The sequence below is a fragment of the Fonsecaea multimorphosa genome, assembly GCF_000836435.1.
Source record: "Fonsecaea multimorphosa CBS 102226 unplaced genomic scaffold supercont1.31, whole genome shotgun sequence".
Classification (NCBI taxonomy): Eukaryota; Fungi; Ascomycota; class Eurotiomycetes; order Chaetothyriales; family Herpotrichiellaceae; genus Fonsecaea; species Fonsecaea multimorphosa.
In genome coordinates this window covers 7,864-29,980 of record NW_015971665.1, presented here as the reverse complement: position 1 = coordinate 29,980, position 22,117 = coordinate 7,864, and the positions used below count along the sequence as shown (strand labels likewise).

General features: G+C 54.1%; 8 protein-coding genes across 8 annotated transcripts; 4 read left to right on the top strand and 4 right to left on the bottom strand.

The window, feature by feature from the left end:
• Positions 1-26: 26 nt before the first annotated feature.
• On the bottom strand, positions 27-1,715 carry Z520_10534 (uncharacterized protein; the record flags this gene model as incomplete). Its single annotated transcript, XM_016781026.1, has 1 exon — positions 27-1,715. One exon carries the CDS (start codon positions 1,713-1,715, stop codon positions 27-29), a length of 1,689 nt encoding a protein of 562 aa, XP_016627751.1.
• A 790-nt stretch (positions 1,716-2,505) lies between these two features.
• Positions 2,506-4,335, bottom strand: Z520_10533 (uncharacterized protein; the record flags this gene model as incomplete). Its single annotated transcript, XM_016781025.1, has 1 exon — positions 2,506-4,335. The coding sequence occupies one exon, from the start codon at positions 4,333-4,335 to the stop codon at positions 2,506-2,508; it is 1,830 nt and encodes a 609-aa protein (XP_016627750.1).
• A 706-nt stretch (positions 4,336-5,041) lies between these two features.
• On the top strand, positions 5,042-7,006 carry Z520_10532 (uncharacterized protein; the record flags this gene model as incomplete). The annotated part of the gene is made up of 1 exon (XM_016781024.1): positions 5,042-7,006. One exon carries the CDS (start codon positions 5,042-5,044, stop codon positions 7,004-7,006), a length of 1,965 nt encoding a protein of 654 aa, XP_016627749.1.
• Positions 7,007-7,076: 70 nt separating this feature from the next.
• Z520_10531 (uncharacterized protein) lies at positions 7,077-8,357 on the bottom strand (the record flags this gene model as incomplete). Its single annotated transcript, XM_016781023.1, has 1 exon — positions 7,077-8,357. One exon carries the CDS (start codon positions 8,355-8,357, stop codon positions 7,077-7,079), a length of 1,281 nt encoding a protein of 426 aa, XP_016627748.1.
• Positions 8,358-10,828: 2,471 nt separating this feature from the next.
• Positions 10,829-11,881, top strand: Z520_10530 (uncharacterized protein; the record flags this gene model as incomplete). Its single annotated transcript, XM_016781022.1, has 2 exons — positions 10,829-10,943; positions 10,995-11,881. 2 exons carry the CDS (start codon positions 10,829-10,831, stop codon positions 11,879-11,881), a joined length of 1,002 nt encoding a protein of 333 aa, XP_016627747.1.
• A 421-nt stretch (positions 11,882-12,302) lies between these two features.
• On the top strand, positions 12,303-13,622 carry Z520_10529 (uncharacterized protein; the record flags this gene model as incomplete). Its single annotated transcript, XM_016781021.1, has 1 exon — positions 12,303-13,622. One exon carries the CDS (start codon positions 12,303-12,305, stop codon positions 13,620-13,622), a length of 1,320 nt encoding a protein of 439 aa, XP_016627746.1.
• A 47-nt stretch (positions 13,623-13,669) lies between these two features.
• Positions 13,670-14,667, bottom strand: Z520_10528 (uncharacterized protein; the record flags this gene model as incomplete). Its single annotated transcript, XM_016781020.1, has 2 exons — positions 13,670-14,435; positions 14,561-14,667. The coding sequence occupies 2 exons, from the start codon at positions 14,665-14,667 to the stop codon at positions 13,670-13,672; spliced, it is 873 nt and encodes a 290-aa protein (XP_016627745.1).
• Positions 14,668-15,956: 1,289 nt separating this feature from the next.
• Positions 15,957-18,605, top strand: Z520_10527 (uncharacterized protein; the record flags this gene model as incomplete). The annotated part of the gene is made up of 8 exons (XM_016781019.1): positions 15,957-16,584; positions 16,687-16,802; positions 16,859-16,912; positions 16,975-16,994; positions 17,045-17,118; positions 17,173-17,375; positions 18,061-18,201; positions 18,537-18,605. The coding sequence occupies 8 exons, from the start codon at positions 15,957-15,959 to the stop codon at positions 18,603-18,605; spliced, it is 1,305 nt and encodes a 434-aa protein (XP_016627744.1).
• Positions 18,606-22,117: the final 3,512 nt, after the last annotated feature.

The following is a 22,117-nucleotide window of genomic DNA, read 5'->3' as shown; positions in this document are numbered from 1 at the left end:
CGGGCCAATGAACTAGACTAGTTGCTTTATGCAGCATCCTTTGCTGCATCTTCATTTATATCCGACAATTTGTCCTTAATGCCGTTCTGGTCCTGGGTCTGGCCTCTTGCTCTCAGCTTCGCCTCCTTCTTCAACTGGCGCTGACTCTTGGGCGCGTGCGACACGACCTTGACATGCTTCGACCACTTCTGCTGTGCTAACGCTTCATCTTCTTCGGACCATGCTCTGGGCAAAACCGCAAAGACGAGATACGAAGTGTGCGTTTTCACTTCGGCTTCTGTCCTGTGCACGAGCCTGCCTGCGTTGAACGGCAGCTTTCCTGCCTCGCCTTGCTGTTGCTGGCCATTGACCTTTGCGGGCTTCTTGTTTTCATCCAGGTTCTTTCCTGCGTGGAACTCCTTCAACCGTTGTTCCACCTCTCTCAGTCTTGACACGGCCTCGTCAACATCGGCTGCAAAGGCATTGGTTCCGCGCATGCCATTGTACTGCAGTCCGGTGTATTCCCGTCGAACGTCGATGCGCTTGTGCTGCACTTCGACCATCTCGATCTCAATCCAGTCGTACCTGCGAAGCGCGGATATTGTCTTTTGCGCCTGCTCGATACAAGGGCTGAATGTGCATATGTGGACGGGCGAGTGAGGGTCGAGCACGCTCGGCGTGCTTTGGAGTGGCGACTCGCGCGTCAAATGCGGGAGAGCTTCCCATGGACAAGGCAGGTCCAAGAAGATGGCGTTCGCGGCGGGGGAGGTTTTGTCGGTGGATGGGGTTTCTTCAGAGTCATAGACCAGAAAGCCATCTTTGTAGACATCTCGGTGCATGGCGTGCACGATGGTGTCTAGCCCGTGTTGAACCATTTCGGCCTTGATTTTGTCGTGCCGCTCACGGTGGAATTCATAGCTAAAGACTCGTCCAAGCCCGTGGCTCTCCTTCCCTTCTCCCTCGCCGTCTTTCGTGTACGCTCCATTCCCCTCCTGCTGCTGCTCCTGCTGCTGCTCCTGCTCGGCGGCCCTCTGCCCCTTGTCGGGGTATCCGTTGAATACAGCCCTCGCGGCCGCATGGGTGAAACTGCCGCTCCCACTGCCCGCCTCGATCAGTCTGGTTCCCGGCCTCGCGCGGATGCGGTGTAGGATGTAGCTGTAGTCGGGGGTGTAGACAACCTGAGTGCGATGCGGGAGGCTGGTGGTCCAGTTCTCAGGGGTGGGCGGGAGGACGTGCACGAAGCCCGACTCCGCCGCCACGGCTTCCTTGACCGTGACCGCTCCTAGTTCTATCCTGTCTCTCTCCTGCAAAGCGTCTTCCCCCTCCTCCTCCTGCTCCTGTTCTTCTTCTTCCTCCTCCTCTGGATTTCTTCTCCCATCTCCATCTTCCAACCCCGCCTCACCGGCTTTCCGCTTCTTCCCCGCACCGTCGCCATCCTTCCCCGTCTGCCGCTTGGCCCCTTGCTTCTGTTTCCCTTTCTGCTTGACCCTCCCCCGCGACCCGGTATCGACTTTACTCGCGCGAATCTGGCTGCCCCAGGCAACCCCGATAATGGTCGAGTGCGGGAACGAGCCGAAGCGCGTGTTCGTCACCACGCCCTCGGCGTACCCTTCGTCCGCGGTCCGCGTCACCTGCGTCGAGAGCACGACGGGCAGGGACTGGTCCCGACGCAGGTGCAGAGAGGCCAGGTCGTGTTCTTTGGCCAGGCGGGTTGGCGTGAGGAATGTGGAGACCATTGTTTTTTACCCCCCTCAAAGTTTCCCTGTTCTGAACAGGGATGTCCTCTTTGTTGTTGTTGTTGTTGTCGTTTTTTATTTTACCCCGTTCGATGGCCGCGGGATCTGGTGGTCCAAGATTGAGATTGAGATGTCTTCCTTGCCCGAACAAGTGGCACTTTGGTCCTTTTTTATATATCAGGCGGACTGGAGATAAACCCCTCCACCCTGGTGATCCTTCCTTTCTGGTCGACGACCGACCAGAGTGAACGAAAAAGAAATAATGAACAGAGAAAGAACACACTTTTCGTTGGCTCCTGAGTTCTCGTCGATGTGAAGAGTCTATGCCCCGCACAGGACTCGAAACTCCCTGGTAGCTTCTGGGCAACTGATCCCTCTGCTTTTGTTCTAAGAAAGATCATTAGAGAGAAAAAAAGATAAATGAAAGGTAAGGGGAAAAGAGCGGAGTATGGGCCAGAAAGTCATTGAAATGTTCTTTTCAAAATTGATATCACGTGCGTGTCGCTGGGTGGTGGATTTTTCTTTCACGTCTGTCCTTATCGATAGGACCCTGTGTTGCCGGTTTCTACCTCAGACGACCTTGGGAGGTTTCGTGTGTTATGCATTCTTTGGATAGATTCATGCAAATTGGAGGGCACCATATGTATATCCTAGTGCTATATGAGGCTTCGCGGCATTCCAATTCAATGGCCCTTTCAGAGCCCAAACTGCATTTTTGTACCTCCAAGATTTCCTCCTGCTCGGCCCCTGCTTGGACCTCAACAACAGCAAACCTCTCCCGCCTCGGTACTCATATATCCCAAGGCTTCACAGCCGCCTGACACACAAGGCCCGCCTCCGGCATCTCGCCGTGTGCAAAAAACCTCCTCAAGATCCCAAACGTGCACACGCTCGGGTTTGTCGTGCCCGCGCAATGTCCCGGCATGTCCTGCGTGACCACCACACTCCCCTCGTGCCGCTCCGCCATCTTGAACGCATTGCGCACCGGAGTTACGGGATCCGCCGTGTTGCCGATGAACAGCAACGGACTCGCGCGACGGTCGTAATCCGAGAGGTTGGACTGGAAGGGGCCCGTGAACCGGTTTTTCGCCGAAGGACGGTTGATCGCGGGCCAGTGGATGCAATGTAAGGTGATTTCTGCCCAGATCGATCCGACAAGGGGAGATTGCGACAATAGCAGATCGAGGTACTTTGTAAAGTCTTCCTTGGATCGGAAGGTGATGTCGTCGCCGTCCCCACAGAGGATGGAGACGCCGGATTCCAGTTGCCACGGATAGCTCGCTGGGAGCGGCAGGTCCTTTCCCATCATGAAGGCACCAGGGAGCGTGGTAGCTATGTGGAGAGCATTTGGGAGCAATGGTGCAAAATCCCGAAATTCGGGAAACGGCCAGCTCTCCCACGCTGACATGGCGCTGTAGACATCTTGCTCCATTAGAGCTTTGAGGACTAATGCCAACAGCGGCCAGAGCTGAATGGGTTGATATAGGTGCAGGTGGATGATGGACTTCATGTTGAAGTAAGTGAGGATGTAAGCGTTGTCGTTTTGGACCAAGGGTAAGGGGTTGTCCTTGAGCCCGTCAAGAAAGTCCTCGACCCGCAACCGCATCTCTTCAGGCCCACTGATTTGGGGTTGCGATAGAGCACACTTTGATCCGGCCTCGAAACAGTACTCGAAGAACTTGGTCCACGTCTTGATGTTGTCCTGAAGATTACTCGTCCATCCTGTGGCGGCGTAGTCGTCCGCGTCGACGACACCGTCCAAGACCATGCGACCAATACGGTGCGGAAACATAGAGGCGAACGTATTGCCCAGATAAGTGCCGTACGACAAACCCCAGTAGTTGAGAAGCGGAGGACCCTCATTTGAATCAGCAGAGACAAGCGTCTGCTGGTGGCGGATACGGTTGCTTTTGGTCTTCAGCTCCTTCCGAAGATGTGCGTCAACTTGATCAACGATTTCTACCATATCATGGGCCACCAAAGCCGTACTCACAAACTGACGAATCGTTGATCCGTCGGGAAATCTGCCTTTGCTCGTCTGTGCGCAAAGAAGGCCAAGGCTTTTATCAATGCCCCATTTGACACCCAAAGCATTGGGGTTCGACTCGAGGCTTCCAGACCCTGCCCCCAGGAGGTTGAGAGTGTCCCTCATTGTGTCGTCTTGGAAGCAGGCCAAACTGGGAGTTGAGAACTGTACGCCTCGGGGGTCGAAAGACAGGATCTCGAAATGCTTGTCGCCGTCCAGGACGTTTTGGATGCTCTTACCGGACCAAAGCACAATGGCCACACCAGAACCGCTCGGGCCTCCGGGATTGATGACAACAGTACCCCCAAAGGAATCATCTCCCACGTCCACCACAGCAGGCAACCTCGTGATCGCCAGAATGACCGAGCCGGGATTCGAGAGATTGGACCAGTCGAGCGGGACCTCTAACCTGGCGCATTCAAAGGAGTCATAACATTTGTGATAGTGAAGCTCCCTTGAAGGAGGGACGTTGGCCCAATTGAAATCATATGTTGTATTGACACCAGGAGGAAATGGATGGATCAAGAATGCAGCACCATGACCAAACAGCCCCGTAAGGAAGCACCCAAACGGAGTACTCAACCCTAGCCTCATATTGCTTTACGCTGCCTCCTGACACACGGTATGGATGGGAGAAATTCGTCGTTCGATCACTAGGGACTGAACGGAGGTAGATACCTGGGTATATACCTCGACGGGCGCCTGGGCATGGGACGCCCCAGACGAGCGAAGCTCCCCACTAACCAGCTAGGCAACAAGCATTGGCGTAGATACGGCAGACCCCAAGACGTGTGAAGATCTCTTCAGCTCGCCATCAGCAATCAGAGAATACCTAGGTATGAAGACAGCGGACAAGCTCATAGCCCCGTGTCCTTCCCCAACGTGATGACGTTCTGCGCATATCAGCCTTGCCTTGGCGACGAGGCTGGGTGAGGGGTGGTCCGCTGGACGTGTGACCTAAACAGCTGTTCTTATAGGCGACTGTAGGTGGAAGCCTCCCCCGGGGCCCCGACTGCTAGGCGACTGTTTAACTAACCGCCACCCGGGGAAGGTCGCCATTCGGCTTAAAGTGGTTGTTGCATCACTCACCCACGGATACGCGTCGATGCCAATATTTCTCGCCAGCACGCGACGTCGTTGTCGCTTACGGAATCCACAGCAATCACTCAGTCTAATAGCAGACAGTTCTTAGGGGTCCCCCGGTTGTTCGATAAGACGCTAGTCAAAATGAAGTGACCCTAACTCCTCTCATCTGCAAAAGCGACGCCTGGTCCGCTGTAATAATCCACTGCCAGGCGCGATGTCTTCGTCGCAGCCCTTTGTGCCATCGTCGCCCCTGACCCGCGCCAGGAAGAAGTCGCGCTTTACATTCAAACACCTCCATCTGCTCGGCCAATCTTCGACGTCATGTCCCCTGAGGTGCATCGCCCTGGTCGACTACGATGCCTTCTACGCGCAGTGCGAGATGGTGAGACTGGGCGTGGCCGAGACCCAACCGCTGGCCGTGCAGCAGTGGCAGGGGCTCATCGCCATCAACTACCCGGCCCGGGAGTTTGGCTTGAACAGGCACGTCACCATCACCGAGGCCAAGGCCAAGTGTCCGCAGATTGTGGTCCAGCACGTCGCGACGTGGCGCGAGGGCGACGACAAGTGGGCGTACCGGGACGACGCCGCGAAGCACATCCAGACGGATAAAGTGTCGCTGGACCCGTACCGGCTGGAGTCCCGGAAGAGTCTGGCGCTCATCAGGGAGATCTTGCCCGCGCCGCCGATCCAGCGCGTCGAGAAGGCCAGCATCGACGAGGTCTTTCTCGACCTGTCCGCACAGATCCACCAGATTCTGCTCGAGAGGTATCCCGAGCTGCAGTACGCGCCCTACGACGACCCCACGGAGAACCTCCCCTTGCCGCCGTCGACGGCCCTAAATTGGGAGGCGGATGCGCTGGTCGACCTGGATTCCACGGAAACGGAGGACGATGATCCCGACTGGGACGACGTGGTCATGAACATAGGTTCCGAGATCGTCCGCGGCGTGCGCAGGACGATTCGCGAGAGGCTGAAATACACCTGCTCGGCCGGCATCGCGCGCAACAAGATGATGGCCAAGCTCGGGGCCGGGTACAAAAAGCCCAACCAGCAGACCATTGTGCGGAACCGGGCGGTCCAGCACTTCCTCTCTGGGTTCAAGTTCACAAAGATACGGAATCTGGGCGGCAAACTCGGAGATCACGTCGTCGACACTTTCAACACCGACGACGTCACGGATCTTCTGCAAATTCCTCTCGAACAACTCAAGGCCAAGCTGGGCGACGACACGGGCACATGGCTCTACGGAACGATTCGCGGGGAGGACAACAGCGAAGTCAGTTCGCGGACGCAGATCAAATCTATGCTGTCTGCAAAGTCCTTCAGACCTTCTATCAATACAACCGAGCAGGCAAATAAATGGCTCAGGATCTTTGTAGCAGATATCTATGCTCGCTTGGTCGAGGAAGGCGTGCTCGAGAACAAGAGACGACCCAAGACCATCACTCTGCACCACCGGCAAGGCGGACAGACAAGGTCAAAACAACTACCAATACCAGGAGGCAAGAAGATCGACGAGATGATGCTTTTCGAACTCGCAAAGACCTTGCTCGGACAGGTCATCGTTGATGGGAGAGCCTGGCCGTGCGCGAATCTCTCGCTCAGCGTTGGCGGCTTTGAAGAGGGTGTGTCGGGGAACAAAGGGATCGACACATTCCTGCTGAGAGGGGATGAAGCCAAGGCTGCCATGGATGTCCCACACCGAAGCAACACTGCAACACCGGATTTTGATGAAGGGCGGCCTGAGAAGCGGCGAAGGTTGAATGACGGTCCTCCTAGCATTGCCCGCTTCTTCACCAAGGGCGAGAGCACCGAGGAAAGCGAAGAGGAACCACAAGCTCACTTTCAGGAGGAGGATGATGTGAGCGGACAGGGTGGCAGTGAAGCGAAGGAACACCGAGGAGACAGCCATCCTCCACCTCAATTGCACCAGCAAGACATCGCCACCTACTTCTGTCAGACGTGCCAGAAGTCGATCAATGAAACCGAGCGAGGTGAGCACGAAGACTGGCATTTTGCCAAAGACCTTCAAGCTCAAGACACACCCTCGGTGACGGGGCCGACGAATAGTCGACCACCAGGCCAGTCCAATGCCAAATCGAAGCGCGGCGCTGCGAGTAGTTCTCGAGGGCGAGGCTCAAAGGTTGAGAAGGGTCAGAGTCGCCTTGCTTTTGGATAGCTTGCGGTGATCTCCTTGGATAAAAAATCCCACGGAATGAGAAGGACAAGGTGATGTCGAAAGATCTCAATCAAATGCCTTGATCAGCATACTCCTTGTTGAACGCCCGTCCGATGACCATCCGCCTGATCTCGCTGGTGCCGGCACCGATCTCGTATAGCTTTGCATCCCTCAACAATCTGCCCGCAGGGATTTCGTTGACGTAGCCGTTGCCGCCCATCAACTGAATCGCGTCCAGCCCGCATTCGCTGGCTCTTTCGGCGGCGTAAAGAATGGCCCCGGCGCAGTCCTGGGTGCGAATCTCGCCTTCCTCGTCAACCTTTTTAGCTGTGGTGTAGGTATACGCTCTCGCAGCTTGGAGCTTGGTATACATGTCAGCCAGCTTTCCCTGAACCAGCTGATTGTGCGCGATCGGGGTGTCGAATTGTTTTCTCTGGTGTGTGTAAGGCAGGACCAGATCCAGGCAGGCCTGCATGATGCCCAAGGGGCCCGCGCTAAGGACCAGTCTCTCGAGGTCCAGCCCTTCCATCAGCACCCTGACGCCCCTGTTGACTTCGCCCAAGACATTCTCCTTGGGGACAAAGACATTGTCAAAGACGAGTTCGCCCGTGTTGGAGCCGCGCATGCCCAACTTGTCCAGCTTCCTCGCGACCGAGAAACCCTCAAAGTGCTTTTCGACGATGAAGGCCGTGATGCCTTTGCTCTTCTTCTCGGGCTCCGTTTTGGCGTACACCACAATGTAGTCGGCCTCGGGCCCGTTGGTGATCCACATCTTGGTCCCGTTCAGACGATAACCCCCGTCTACAGCTTTCGCCGTGGTCTTCATGCTTACGACATCGCTGCCCGCCGAGTGCTCCGACATGGCCAGCGCGCCCACTTTGTCCCCGCTGATCAGACCAGGCAGGACTCGTTCTTTTTGCTCTTTGGTCCCGTTCAGCGAAAGCTGGTTCACGCACAGCTGCGAGTGAGCCGCGTAGCTCAGCCCGATTGACCCCGAAGCCCGCGAGATCTCCTCCATGATCACGCTGTGTGCTTGGTATCCCATGCCCAAGCCCCCGTACTCCTCGTCGGCTGTCGGGCCCAGGAAGCCCGCTTCCCCTAATTTCTTCCACATGAAGTGTGGAAAGTCGTTTTCTCGGTCCGTCCGTGCGGCCAGTTCTTCGGGGATCTCGCGTCTCGTAAATTCCTGGACGCGCTCGCGCAATTCATACAGGTCTTCGGTGGTGGGAGGGGTGAAGTTGGCGGGATGCTTCGACGTGGTCGATGCCGCTCGTACTGCAGCTCTAGACGGAAAGCTTCGAGAGATGCGTACTCCTGAGCGGGCAAGTCTTGGGATTAGGGTTGACGCCATGGTGCCTTTGATGCTTGATTGAAGGAGATTCAAAGGAAACGTCTTTCGCAGAGACTGACTGAAGTTATAAAATAATCAATGGTGTTGATGAAGAAAATCGAGTGAACCAGGTCAGATTTAAAATTCCCCTTCTCCGCAGTTTGGCAATGCCGCTTCTAACCGCGTTGCCGAGGAGGCATTCTATCGCTGCGGGGACAAGAATTCACTGCAAATATCTCTGTTGGACTCATTCTAGTTCTCCATGTGCTCTTAACAGCGAGATACAGCCATTGGACTAAAACAGCACGTTGTCTTCAGACCTCAACGAGTTCCATGCACATATGTAAGCAATTCACCATAAACGTCGCCTTCAACCCCTTGGGCGCTAGGCTCAATTCCTGTCTTTTCAAGGCGGGACTTCAGCACATTTCTTCATCGACATTGTGCTTGTGCTGCACATTGACAATGAACATCACAGTGTGACATGATCTCAGTAGCACCAGTACAGTTTCACAGAATCCACGACCGGGAGATGCACGAAGCTACTTCGTCACGGGTCTAATGTATCTTCCGAATGCAGACTTCAGAGCCACAGCACAAACACAGCAGCTCTATGGGGGAAGTCTGAACATCCACATCTAGAATCTGTACATCTCGCTAGGATGCCCCAGAGTCAGGACTGGTACATGCCGAGAGGCAGTTGATTTGCTCACTTGCGATGGCACGGCATTCCACAGCGAGTGCACGCATGTGAACACGAGACCCTCTCGACCACTGCCCGTCGATAGGTGTCACCGTCGTCCCAGAGAATGTCGCCTGCAGGGCCTTTGATCAGGCAGCCTATGAATTTCCTAGGAATCGATTAAGACAGGCCAAGTCAGTGTGCAGCGCGAAACATTACCATTCATCGCTCGTCGACATGAGCGCAATAATTTTGGACATCTCGTCAATCACTGACGGTTGGCAATGAGGCGGCTGAATAATTGCATATTCGAGGGGGTTGCTCTGGAATGGGATACCGGGGGCATTGGTGACGCGCCACAATTTTGCTTTGCTGTCCTTTTTGTAGAAGGATTCGAGGATAAAGAGTCTGCGTTCAGCCAGCAAGGTCCTTCACGTCGCGTTCATTCACACCGACGGCTGCGGTATGCTCAGTGAAGACCAAGTAGTTGGAGAGGTGCCATTCCAGCATGGCAATAGATGTGACCTTCCTCTCGTATCATTATGTGCCTACACAAAAGTGTTTGCGTCATGTGGTCCTTTCTCTTGGTGTCTCACATCAGCTTAAACTGTTCTTGAGCAAGTCTTTTGGACGGACCAGAAAGTCCAGAGTCCAGTTGAATGCCAGTCAGTGCCAGTCGAAGCAGTAGCATGATGAGAAAATAAAGCTGCGCCGATCGTCTCATGGCTGCAAATCGGTGGCCGATCGAAGGGACAAGAGATGAGAGGTGCCTGTCCATCAGCCAACGCAGTCAACGGCGTCAACGACTCAAAGCAGTCGATGTTGTCGATCTGCGGAAAAACTGACGGTGCCAGAGTTTTTCCGATCCGACTTGTCTGTCCATCTTTATCTCTATCTCTGTCTGCGTCTGCGGTGCCATCTGAACAGCTCTTCTTATCTCGCTTTCATCAACTTCTCTATCTTACCCTCCCACATCCCACACAATGACCTCCAATAATCCCCCATGTCGGCATCTTTCCCTGTTTCTAGTCTGTCTTGTCTTGAACGATGTCATAGCCTTACTCGACCCCACAACACCCTAGCCCTTGCATCTCGGTGCCACCACAACCCACCAGCGCTGACCGCCTCTCCGTCGTCACTTTTCCACCAGCCATTGTGGGTGATTGGTGGCATGGCTAGCCTTGCTCCCACGTTGACTTCCAATCTACCAATCGCCCGGTGAAATAGCGTCATTGTACATATCAAAGGCCAAGTCTCCTGTGCAGTCCTCGTCGTACCAGCCGAGCCTCTTCAAGCTAAGCATGTGCTTTTTCTGCAGTCTGCCGCTGTGGAACACACGCCAGCCTCAACGCACTGTGCGATGTTATGGTCAAATGGCTTTGCCACTCAGTATTTTCCCATCCTTTGCATCCTTTGCCGTCTCCACAGCACCTTCTGTGGCCACTGCCATGGCATTGCCCACTTGATGATGGCGTCAACATGCATCTTTCGCGTCTCTCTAGCCAACCATCGCATCCCTCTCGGAGATGCAGAAAGTACAAGGTTATGGTCACCGTTAATTGACACAGAAAACTGCCACGGGATGACATCTATACGCAGGCTCTCTGGAGACTAGAGCTGGAAATCCTGCAGCGCTCTACCCCGAAGCCCTCATGCACCCATTGGCGCCTCCTACGTACACCCTTTGGCCTTGGAGTCCACTGAACACTTCTTGCTTTTAGATATAAGGAAGACCTTGACCCTTTCGACCCTCACCCTATTCATCAGACACACTACCCAGAACCCCCCACCCTCAAAGACTCCTACAACCATGGCACCCATTGCAATCACCCCTCCACCGGTTGAGCCTAAGCAGGCTCGACCTGCTATGCAGCGCGCCAACACTGCCAACATGGGTACGAAGCGAAAGATCATCTGCTTCTCAGGTAAGCCTGCGCGTATTGTCACACCTGACCTCATCTGACAACCTAATCTAGACTTTGACGGCACTATCTTCATGCAAGATACCGGCCATACCCTGTTTGACAACTTCGGTTGCGGTCCGGAGAAGAGGAAAATTTTGGCACACCAACTAGAGTCTGGAGAACGTTCATTTCGCGAGGTCTCGGATGAGCTCTACGCTTCGCTAGATATACCTTTCGAGGATGGCTTCGAGGTCATGAAAACTGCCTTGGATATCGACCCTGATTTCCAGACCTTCCACGAGTTCTGCGTCAACAACAACATTCCTTTCAATGTCATTTCGGCGGGTCTTAAGCCTGTATTGCGGAGGGTCCTCGATCACTTCATTGGAGAGGAAATGAGCAAACACATTGACATCGTGGCCAACGACGCCAAGATTGCCGATGATGGCAGCAAATGGGAAGCCGTCTGGAGACACGATACAGATCTCGGTCACGACAAGGCGCGATCAATCAATGAGTACAGGGCAGCTGCGGCACTGGAGAGCGAGAATGGTACAGTACCGATGATCGTCTTCATTGGTGACGGCGTCTCAGACCTTCCAGCAGCACGTGAAGCTGACGTGCTTTTCGCTCGCCGAGGGCTGAGATTGGAGGAGTACTGCATTGAGCACGACCTCTCGTACATCCCCTTCGACACCTTTGCCGACATTCAGAAAGAAATGATCAAGGTTGCCAAGGTCGACGATGAAAAGACACACGGCAAGGGCTTGCCATCCAACTTCAACCCTCGCGCGAACATGTGGAGAAGGGTCAGCAGCCGGGCCGCTGTGCCTGTGTTCGCGGCTATGAGTCCGCGCAAGGAAGAGAAGGCTTTCTTGTGGCCCGAGACCTTCACCCAGCCGGCTACGGTGCCGAACACAGAGCAAGCGAAGGCTGCCATTGCGGCGCCAGTCGCATAGGTGTTCGTTTGTGTTTGTTAAGCTACAGCCGGGGTTTTCTTTTTTTAGTCTAAATTTTTTCCATGTCTGGATTATAGCGGCAGGCGATGGGTGACGGCGGGTCGGACTCTGAAATGTCGGATACACTCCGAATGAAAGAATATAGAAATACATCTGTGTAGACAGATTGAGATTTTCTAGAAGATAGAAAGCTACGAGAATTCCGAGGAATGATACAAGAAATATCTTTCACAAAAGGAATTCGTTTCATGTCTCCAGGTTTCTCAGCCAATGGCCGCTATACGCCACTTTCCTCCACCAAACTACCTAGGTAGGCAAAATCCTTTACATATTGCCCCCAACCTACACGCACCCGCGAGTCTATTCTGGATTCCTTCATCCATCAAATTTTTCCCCTTTCAAATGCCCCTCGGTGCTGCCCATGCTGCCCGTACCCGCGTCCTTTTCCGCCAAAAAATCACAGATCCTCGCGGCACTCCACCAACCCGAGGGCGAGTACACGGACAATTCACCCAAGGGGACGGTGGACACGCAGATCCGCGATTTGATCGATGAGATCAATGGGTACGAGGGCTTCGTGACGACGAGTAGCTGTGCGGGGAGGGTTGCTGTGTTTGTCGAGGGGCCTAGAGGGGATGATGATGTGAGGAAGCGTGCAGGGGCGGGGGCGGTGGCAGGGACGCCAGCGAGGGATGATGGTGCAGGTGGGCGTGGTGAGTATGGTGCCACGGAAGAGACATGGGAAACACAAAATGGAGAGCAAGGCAAGCACAGAGAGGTCGAAGGAGAAGGTGTGGGCGGCAAAGGGAAAGGAAAAGGGATAAAGACGAATTCGTCGTCCTCGACTTCAACCTCAACGACATCGCCCGGTGGGAAAGGTGGAGGACGCTGGCTTTACGTCTCGCATGACCCTGTGCCCATGCCTACGCCTACGCCTACGCGTATCGACATGGCCGCCGGCGTCAAAGTTCCGACCAGCGAAGCGACGAACTCAGCACACGAGCCGGAGGAAGGGCCAGGGTACTTTTCCAAGCTCTTCCACCTGAGCGATCCATCGTCCTCAACATCACCATCCCCGTCCCAGTCTGCAACCTCACCCTCACTACCACTCCCATCCTCGGCGCAACAACCGCCCGCTCCGCCGCCGAGGCTAATCCACCTATCCTTCTCGCCGCTGATCCTGCACGTCCACTGCGCGACGCTGCGCCACGCGCGGCCCTTGCTCGCAGCGGCCGTGAACGCCGGGTTCCGCGAGAGCGGGGTGCAGAGCCTGCGCGCGCTCGAGGACATCGAGCACGGGGTGATGGTTGCCGTGCGCACAGCCGGGTTGGCGTTTGAGACGGTCGTGGGCTTTGCGAGCACGACGCGTCGGGATTCTCCGCGCGAGTCCGAGGGCCAAAGCGAAAGCCAAAGCGAGGTGATGCACCGCGTCGTGAGCGAGGAGTACCTCGCCCTGTGCGCGGGAGTGGTCAACGAGCGGTTTGCGTGGAATGTCCAGCGGAGGGAACGGTTCCGACGCGAGCTGAAGAGAGCGATGGAGAAGGGGGGGTTGGGTTCTGAGACCAAGGAGGCGCGATCGCGGTGGGAAGATAAAGATGACCGAAGGAGACGGAAGAGAGAAGAAGGGCTCGAGAGGCAGAAGCTACTCCAGAATGGCGCCACAAGGGACGCCGTCACGGCCGGGCAAGGAGATGAGCTGCAGGAGCTGGATCCGGATCTCACTGGGCTCGGCGTCGATTGAGAATAAAAGGTGATTCAACTACATCTGTTCCGAACCATATGGCAGCTCTAATGCTTTCGACCTCTAGCCAGGAACGGCCTTCTCTTCGCTTCACCCCTAAGCAACACCTCACCATCCATCTTGACAATCGCAAAATCCGTCAACCCGGCCTGCTCGAAATAGCTCCTCAATTCCTCCTCGCTAAACCCGGCGTGGGCCACTGTGTTCTTGACAGACTGCTTCGTGGGATCCGAACTTTCCTCCATGGCATGCGTCACGAAATCCAGAATCAGAAAGATCCCGCCCGGCCGCAACCGCTCAACGAGCCTTTTCGTGGCAAGCTGGATGTCTTGGAAATGGTGGTACCCCAGCCCCACGGCGACGAGGTCGAAGTTGAAGAATTCTGGAGAAGACAGGTGTGATGGGGATGGGTCCTTTGAGTCGAGAAGATTGCCGACCACGGCGTGGGCGGCCAGTGTTTCGTCGAGTTGGTCGTCCAGTCCCGCGGCTTCGTCCGCTGAGGACGACGTGTTGCCAGCCTTGTTGGCAGGGTGGGGATTAAAACGCACGTTATAAGCCTTGACCATGTTCTCGCTTAGGTCGATACCAGTGTACTCCGTTGCACGAGCGGCGAGGGCATGCGTGATGGTTCCTGGTCCGCATGCGTAGTCTAGGACCCGGATCTGTTGTTTCGTGTCGGATTGGGTCTCGAAGGTAGTTGATGGGTCGATAAAGTCCACACCAATCCAGTTTACATGCTGGTGAATGAATGCCGTCACCTTATTGAGAAGATCCCGTTGCCATGGTTCTGATGTGTATTTTGAGGCAAAGTCACTGTTGATCCCAGCTAGTCAGCCTTGCTTCTGCAGTGGGAGCTGTCCCGAAAAGCAAGTTATAACAACACTTGGAGAGTGGGAGCTCAAGTTGTGCAAAATACTGCGACAATGCCATTGACATACTTCCAGTGTGCGCGATTTGCTTCAGTGAACGCCTCATTGTCGGGAGGGTGGCTTTGAGCGGCACCGTGACCATGGTGATGCTGATGATGGTGTGGGGCTTCGGCCATTGTAGCGATGAGCTCGACGTGCGACGATCTGATATACGAGGAGTGTAGAGTGATAGAAGACTTGAATTCTAGACCGTGCAGCGCAACCACAATAAATAGTACCAAGCAAGTTGTGCAAAATGTATCCGAAGGTGCAACAAAGCGCACAAGGCTGAAACCGAAATTGTTCGGAGAGTTTCTTCGATCACGGAGACATACCTGCGCAAATCCGTCTGTATATGCAATGCGAATTCCTGTCGAATCTACTTGTATATGATGTTTGAAGGACTTGTCCCAATGGAATTTGGTGTCCAGAGCTCTAGAAACAGACACGAACCGCTCCCAGAAAGAGTTGGCAACGGCAAGGAAGGCGAATGAACACTGCTGACCACTCTGGGGGTGTTGGTTCAGGACGGAAAAGTCGCCGAGGTATCTGCTGTGGTTCTGTAGGTTATCAGCTTTGCAGAGTCGATACTGGAGATGCTTTGATGTGATTGTGAAGACCTCGAAATCGATGTGCAAGACAACTGGATCAGATATCAAGCAGAGACAAACTGATGACTCCGGTTTCAAACAGTGGTGTACACCCACGTGCGTTTTTCAGCCAAAGAAAGGTTATAGAGCTGAGTTCGTTCTCAACTGGACCTGTTTACCTTTCTGGAGGAGTCAACCCTCTAGCTGATATGTGATTAACGACAGAGTCCCAAGATTGTGAAGGGGCGAGGATGGTCGTCCTGAGGATGCTTTAGAGAAGGGTGAAACACCAGAGCGTAGGTGCCGCAAGACTCAGGCAAAATGAGATCTAGATAGAAAGGTAGATGCCGTGAACGACTATGCGCTATGAGACTGAACTCCCATCAAATCCAAGTCCAATACAAGAGGTTGAGATGATTTCAGTGTAACGCAACAGACTGGTCACTGGTAGCTCCACAGACGGTTCAAGGCCAGGGAAAGAGAACGAAAAACTGAATAAACGCACAATTGGTGAAATTTTGGCGTCCCCAGACCTCAATATATGATGGATTGTCGAGATTGCAAGATTCCAGGAGGCAAGTCAGAAAGATGAGAGAAGAATCACCGCACAAGATAGAGAATCCGATGACGTAATCGTCGACACGCTTCTCGACTTAACGCGTTCCCTGGCTAGCTTAAGGGGCGGAGAGATGGTAGGCACCAACGACGCAGGTCCATCAGCAGATCGAGGACTTCGAGAGATCAGTACCAGATCAGATTTCGGGGTATTTGTGCTGCCACATCAATTGTTCTTCCCCTTGCTGGGTGTGTTTGGGCTGCATCAATAACCACTCACGATGCCAGCTCGAAAACCAGGAGCGTCGACAGGGGCGTTGAAAAGGGCAACTCCTGCCTCGACAAAACCCCACAAACGTCAATTGTCACAAGTCACTCCCTCGGCATCGCCTGGGAGCAGGGCTTCGAAGAGATTGAAGGACTCTGCCGAGAAGGAGCGAAGTCGCGGCAAGGCCACTCCTACGAAAAGCAAGTACTTTCAGGAGCCAGACAGTGAGGATGACGAGGTTGACGCCATGGACGACCAGGATGAGGACGATGAGTCGGGCTATGAAGACCAAGCCGCGTCGGAAACCGATCAGCCCTCAACCGAAGAGCCTGACACAGAAGACGACTACGACTCTGAGGAGGAAAGCAAAAAGAAGAGAATGCCGAAGAAGAAGGCGGGCAAGAATCAGGGTGGAATCGCTGGCGGCATTCAGGCCGTGGCCAATGCCGTGCTAGAGAAAGGCAAAGAACTCTGGAGACCTGGAGTGAAGACGGGCTTGGGACCAGGCAAGCAGGTCTTCATTGAGAAACCGAAACCCAGGGGTGATGGCGGCATCAAGTATGTTGCTGAGAAGATCCATCCGAATACAATGGTCTTCTTGAAGGATTTGAAGGAGAATAATGACAGAGAATGGTTGAAGAGTATGTCGTGTCCTTGCTCGGTGGTTTGTGCCCGTTTCTGGCACCATTCCATTGCGTTTGCAAAAGCTTCAGCATCCACAATACTGACATTGGCTTGTACAGTGCACGATGCTGACTATAGGGTCTCGTGGAAGGACTGGGAAGGCTTTGTAGAAGCCTTGACCGAGCGAATTGCTGAGATTGACGAGACGATCCCTGAGTTACCGCCAAAGGACCTGGTTTGTGCAGAGAGCTGCCATTTGATTATTTCTCACACTAATACGCCTGATATCAGGTCTTCAGAATCTATCGAGACATCCGATTCTCCTCTGATCCGACTCCGTACAAAGTATGTTCTTCTCCGAACCCGCTTTTCGAGGGGAGAAATCATGTTACTAACTCTTCTCGAAGCCTCACTTTTCTGCTGCTTGGTAACGGCTTCTGGTTACCTGCTTCTGAATCTTGTATTGACCACCCCCAGGTCTCGAACTGGTCGTAAAGGACCTTATGCATGTTATTATGTACAAATCCAGCCTGGAGGCAGAAGTTTCGTTGGTATGACAACACCCATTCATCGGCGACCCGACCGCTAAGCACTCGGTGTGACAGGTTCTGGATTGTGGATGCCAGAGTCCCAACCATTGGCACTGCTGAGAGCGAATATCGACCGCAAGCCGAAAAAACTGAGGAGGGTCCTCGCGGAGGCTCAGTTGCGGAAACAGGTTCTGGGTGTCGCGTCGAACGATGAGAAAAAGGCCATCAAGGCCTTTGCCGACCAGAACAAGGAAAATGCGCTGAAAACGAAACCGAAGGTATGTGTCATCTTGTATCTGTACAGACTGCGCTCGTGCACACGAAGAAGGGTGGAAGAACGACTCGCAATGGGCTGTTTAAACGCTGCTCCCAAATTAGCGATGAAGGTCCTGCATCCAAAGTAACATTCCAGTAAAGCCTGCGAGGATGAAGGCCCAGAAGTGCTTGAACGACAAAATTGTAGTAGACAATGGGTACCTTCTCGCGCAACTGTACCAGCGACCGAACAACACCGTCTGATTGACGCGTCTGCGGCACACCTGAATGCCCCTGAGGCAAACAGCTCAGGTTCTCGACCGCAGTCAATGCAAGGAGCTGGAACTAAACATCAGCTCGCCAGGGGTTGAGGATGAAGCCACCAGGTTCCCGCGCAGCAGAGGCCAGTGATGCATGTGCGCACAATCTCAGCAAATGAACTGCGTTGCAGTTGCAATTTGAGCCTGAAAGGACTAAGAATGGGAGCTGCCGGGCTTCTGGAGCGGGAAGGCCTACAAGTGCCCCTCCTGCCTGGCAGCCAGATTCTCCGGGGCCTCCCTTGCTGGCGGCAGTGCGCGCAGTTCTCATCTCCACTGCCGCATTCCTCATGCCCAAGAAATCACTCCTGAACGGACTGCATCTTGAGTTCAAGTGTCTGGTACCGAACATTGCATGATCTAGACTGAGTTGACATGTTGTCTTTGACAGGGCTACGAAGCAGACAACCCAAATATCGAACTCCTTCGGTTGCGCAATTTCACCCTAGGGAAGAGAATCCCCGACGAGCAGGTGATAGGGGAGCAGGGACTGCCCACCATCCTCGAGTTAATTCGCGTTATGGTGCCTTTTGTGAGTCCACCCCTTTGCCTCCCATTCGTGCGCGTCGTGAACCTGGATTGTGCTGCCAGGTGCTACCCTGATGAACTTCTGATGTGACCGGCACTGGGACTGGATAGAGCATCCACGTAGACTTTGCAATTGTTTGGGTGCCCAATCATGTGTCACTCATCTTCAGTTCAGAAGATGAATAGATATGGCGAGATGCCCGGGCCGCCGTGAGCCCAGGCGGTACCTACCTAGGTGGTCTGGAGAGTTCCTCCCCCACCTGGCCCGTTGGGCACAAACTCTGAGTTTCTTTGACTAGAAAGCCAGGAGATCTTTTTGCTGACTGTCGGCCCGATTAGGTCACATACCTCAATAGTGTCGTAATGCCAGACGATGATGGAACTAGCAACGACGAGGCCACTGACTGAGGATACAGCCAGGAGGGCGGTGATGAGGCGAGTTCTTGCCACGGTCTTGCGAGCCAAGGTCTGGTGGTGAACGGAAGAACTTGGGGCTGCCGCCTTTGGTTGAATCGCCGAATGGTTCATGCATGTACAAACTCTGAAGTGCTTGAACGCCTTGTTTACATGAAATCACTCACCTTTGATCCATTCATAATTCCTCCGTGATATTCATGTCTGTCACCAGATACCAGGGGCACAAGAACACCAAGGGGTAATGGATGTTTGCCGCCGGCCAACCACATCATGGGCTAATATCATTGGGCAGCCACATCCTGTATGCCAGGGTCAAGTACCGTGGTAGTCGCATCTGGAGTGCTGCGGCGGCGGCGGGTCAATGGGTGACATTGTGGAAGCAGAAGCCCGCAAGAACAGCTTCAGCTTGCAGCTTGCCCCGTATGAGGTACACTGGAGTAAAACGTGGTGGTGGCGGTCACTCTGGAGTCTGACGTGGCAAGGGACTGACTGGGGACTTCGTCTTCGAGCAGCGTGTGCGAGGTACCGAGTATGTAGCTTTCCATTTCGGACATGGTGGCAGTGTGCTGTCTCAGGTGTTCAGCTGAACAGTGACCAGTCCACTTTTTGCCTGAAGGTGCGGCCAGTCGCAGCTGGACGGGGCGGGGACCGGTGACGAGGGGGCGTTGGGCCAGATCAAGCCCGACAAGGAGAAATTGCTGGAGCTTCCCTGGACACACGATGGAGTGGTGGGTGAGTGGGTGAGTGGGAGGAATTTTCTGACTGTCAGGAGCCTGGAAATGGCGGTCACCCAAGGTGGGCTGTTCGAGGGGTGGACCAAGTGTACCAGGTGTACCAGTAACAGGCGGTGGCAGGCGACTGACTCCATCTCTTTTCCGCCATGTCAAGAGCCGAGCCGCTGCGTCAAACCAAAGTCATGTGAAGGGCTTCTGACCTTGCAAATGTCCATCCGTCAGACCAAACACAAGACCCTTTCGAACGGATACCAGACGCGTACATGACGGATTCAGAACGTACCAGGAATATTACCGCATGCCAGCACACCTTCCCAGCCTCTCGACTCTGCCCCCAGGCCTGCGCCCAGGTACCTAGATACTCTCCGTAACTGGAACGAGAGGCCACTTCCCACCCCCGTCGACGAGATCAATATTGGCTGACTTTCGGATGGACTGACAAGATTTCGGTCTATTCATTCAATCGTCTCTTCTCACTCCGTTGTTCGAAGCTGACGTATTGATTGCAGGAAAGCCACTTGCCACATTTCTCCCAGAGACGCTGTATGCAAAAGGAGTCCAAAAAAATATCAATGACACACCCGACAATGACAAGAGAAGGAATCGAAAGGGAAATTAACCGCGCGAGGCCGGGGTGGTCGACTCTTTACGTGGGACGATCAGGGCTTGACCGCCCGGGGCCTTCGTCGAGCCATCAACGGGTCAGGCGGACACACGCATGAAGTCGCTCGCAATCTGGTTTGTCTATGATGCTGGCACGATGGAAGGGTCGATGGCGGCCCGTCTGCAAATGCGTTCCGATTGCTCGGCTATGCCAACTCCTCGCTCTACCCTTGCAGGCGTGCGTGTCTCCTGCATCCTCCATTCGCTTCCAACAAGTCGGTTGCACCACCAAGGAGCGCCCAAAGCTTCTTGCTGGGCGATTTACCAAGTCTGGGAACCGGAAATGTCCACAGGAGCGGGCAGTCTGTCCTTCGGGATCAACCCCCGTTGATCGACCCATACACCAACACCGCAGAAACTACTTTCTACATTGAGTTCCTCACTTGTGTAGGGATGCCCTGTTTTGTTGGGGGCAGGTTGGTGTTTGGGCCCACGACACCGTCTTGAGCCTTGACAACTGTTCACCGCGGTGGGACTGTCGCTTTCCGTGTCATCAGCCTCCAACATTGAAGTTTCCGTCCAAAGCTCAAAGCGATACCTTAAGCCGTACCTCCAGTGGCCCTCTACTGCCTACGTGTTTCTTTTGAGACGACAAACAAATCAACCCTCTCCAATAATCTAAGCTTTGCTTCGGTAATGGCGTTTCAAGATTGCGGGACGTCCGGCTTCGAAGGCTGGGAGATTTATTTGATCATTTTTCAACCTAGAAGCGACGCCCAGGGGATGGACTTGTGGTGCGACAAGCTTGATGCATACATAGTCTAGTCGTAAGTTGGCACCCTGTCGTCCAGCAGCACAAATGGAGAATTTTAACCCAGAGAGATAAGCAAGTCCTGCGGCGTCGATCCGAACCATTGCATGATCTGTAGCAGAGGGAGGAAATTGGGAGGCTTTGAGCAAGGACGGGCCCTAGGGCAGAGCCGAGCCTGGTGGCCTTCGCCTTCACCCTTAGGCCTTGGATGCCCCTGTCGCGATTTGGATTCACTCGGTATTGTGCGCCCTCCGTATCGCTCCATCGCCTTCCGTCCGCGCACAGCGGCCACCAATCTTTGACGCTAAGGTCCTTTATCTGGATTCTGGATCTCCTCTCCACAGGCCTGCTTCATGGCCTGGGGAAGACTAGTCCGTCAACGGTCTTTCCTTTGGTGCTACGTCACCACATACCTAATGGTCTGTCGCACTATTCCAAAGTCACGTCCTAATGGAAAAAGAATTGAGCGGGCAGGGATTTTTCTTTTCAGGGTTTCGCTAGATCCCAAGCGAGGTCAGCGGCAGAAGAAGGAACCGATGGCTTACGCTCCGCAGCTCAACCGGTGTAGCCTTGGTTACCAGCATCGAATGATGATCCAAGTGAGCATGTAGGTCGCAGTATGCTGGACTCCTCATTCGCCCTTCTCTTAAGCACCACCACTACAAAAGTCACTCTTGCTATTATTGCCATGGCTAGAGCCCGTCAAATGCACAATGGAGCCCAGGATGTGAGGGTCCGGACCCTTACGGCAAGGGAGCAGGCCACGGCGACACTGTGTTAGATCAACCACTGAGCACATACTCAACGAGTCACTAGTCCTGCATCATGCAGCAATACACAGCCTGGACAAGGTCAGATGACAGAAAGCTGCGTCATTTAGTTGCTGCCCACGAATCCTCCTTCAAGATATTTTTGAATTTGGCTGGGAGACTCAAGTGGTGGATAACGCCGTCAAACCACACCGCTTTCTCGGCATGGAATAGAGAGGCGCTCTCAAATTCGTCTGGCATGAACCTTTCCTCTAGGCCGTAGTGGCAGACCGGAAAACCTCTCAAGTTGGCTCTGGGCAAAACTGAAGGGTCGACCTCGATACACGTTGATGGTTTAAGAATACCGTCACGGTTCTGGTGTCACCCGAGAAACTAATAGAGCAAACATTTGACGGGGCAAGACTGCGGAAAAGCAGCCAACCGGGCAAAAGTCGACCAGGATCTGAGGGTGAGGCAAATCCCTAATGCTGCATACTCAAGTCGCTGTCATGTACTGCCCGTTGCTTTTCGATGTTACACGGCAGACGGGATCTTCGAAGCCTTCCACAGTGAGCATACTACACTAAAGTTTGTTGCCGCAGTTGG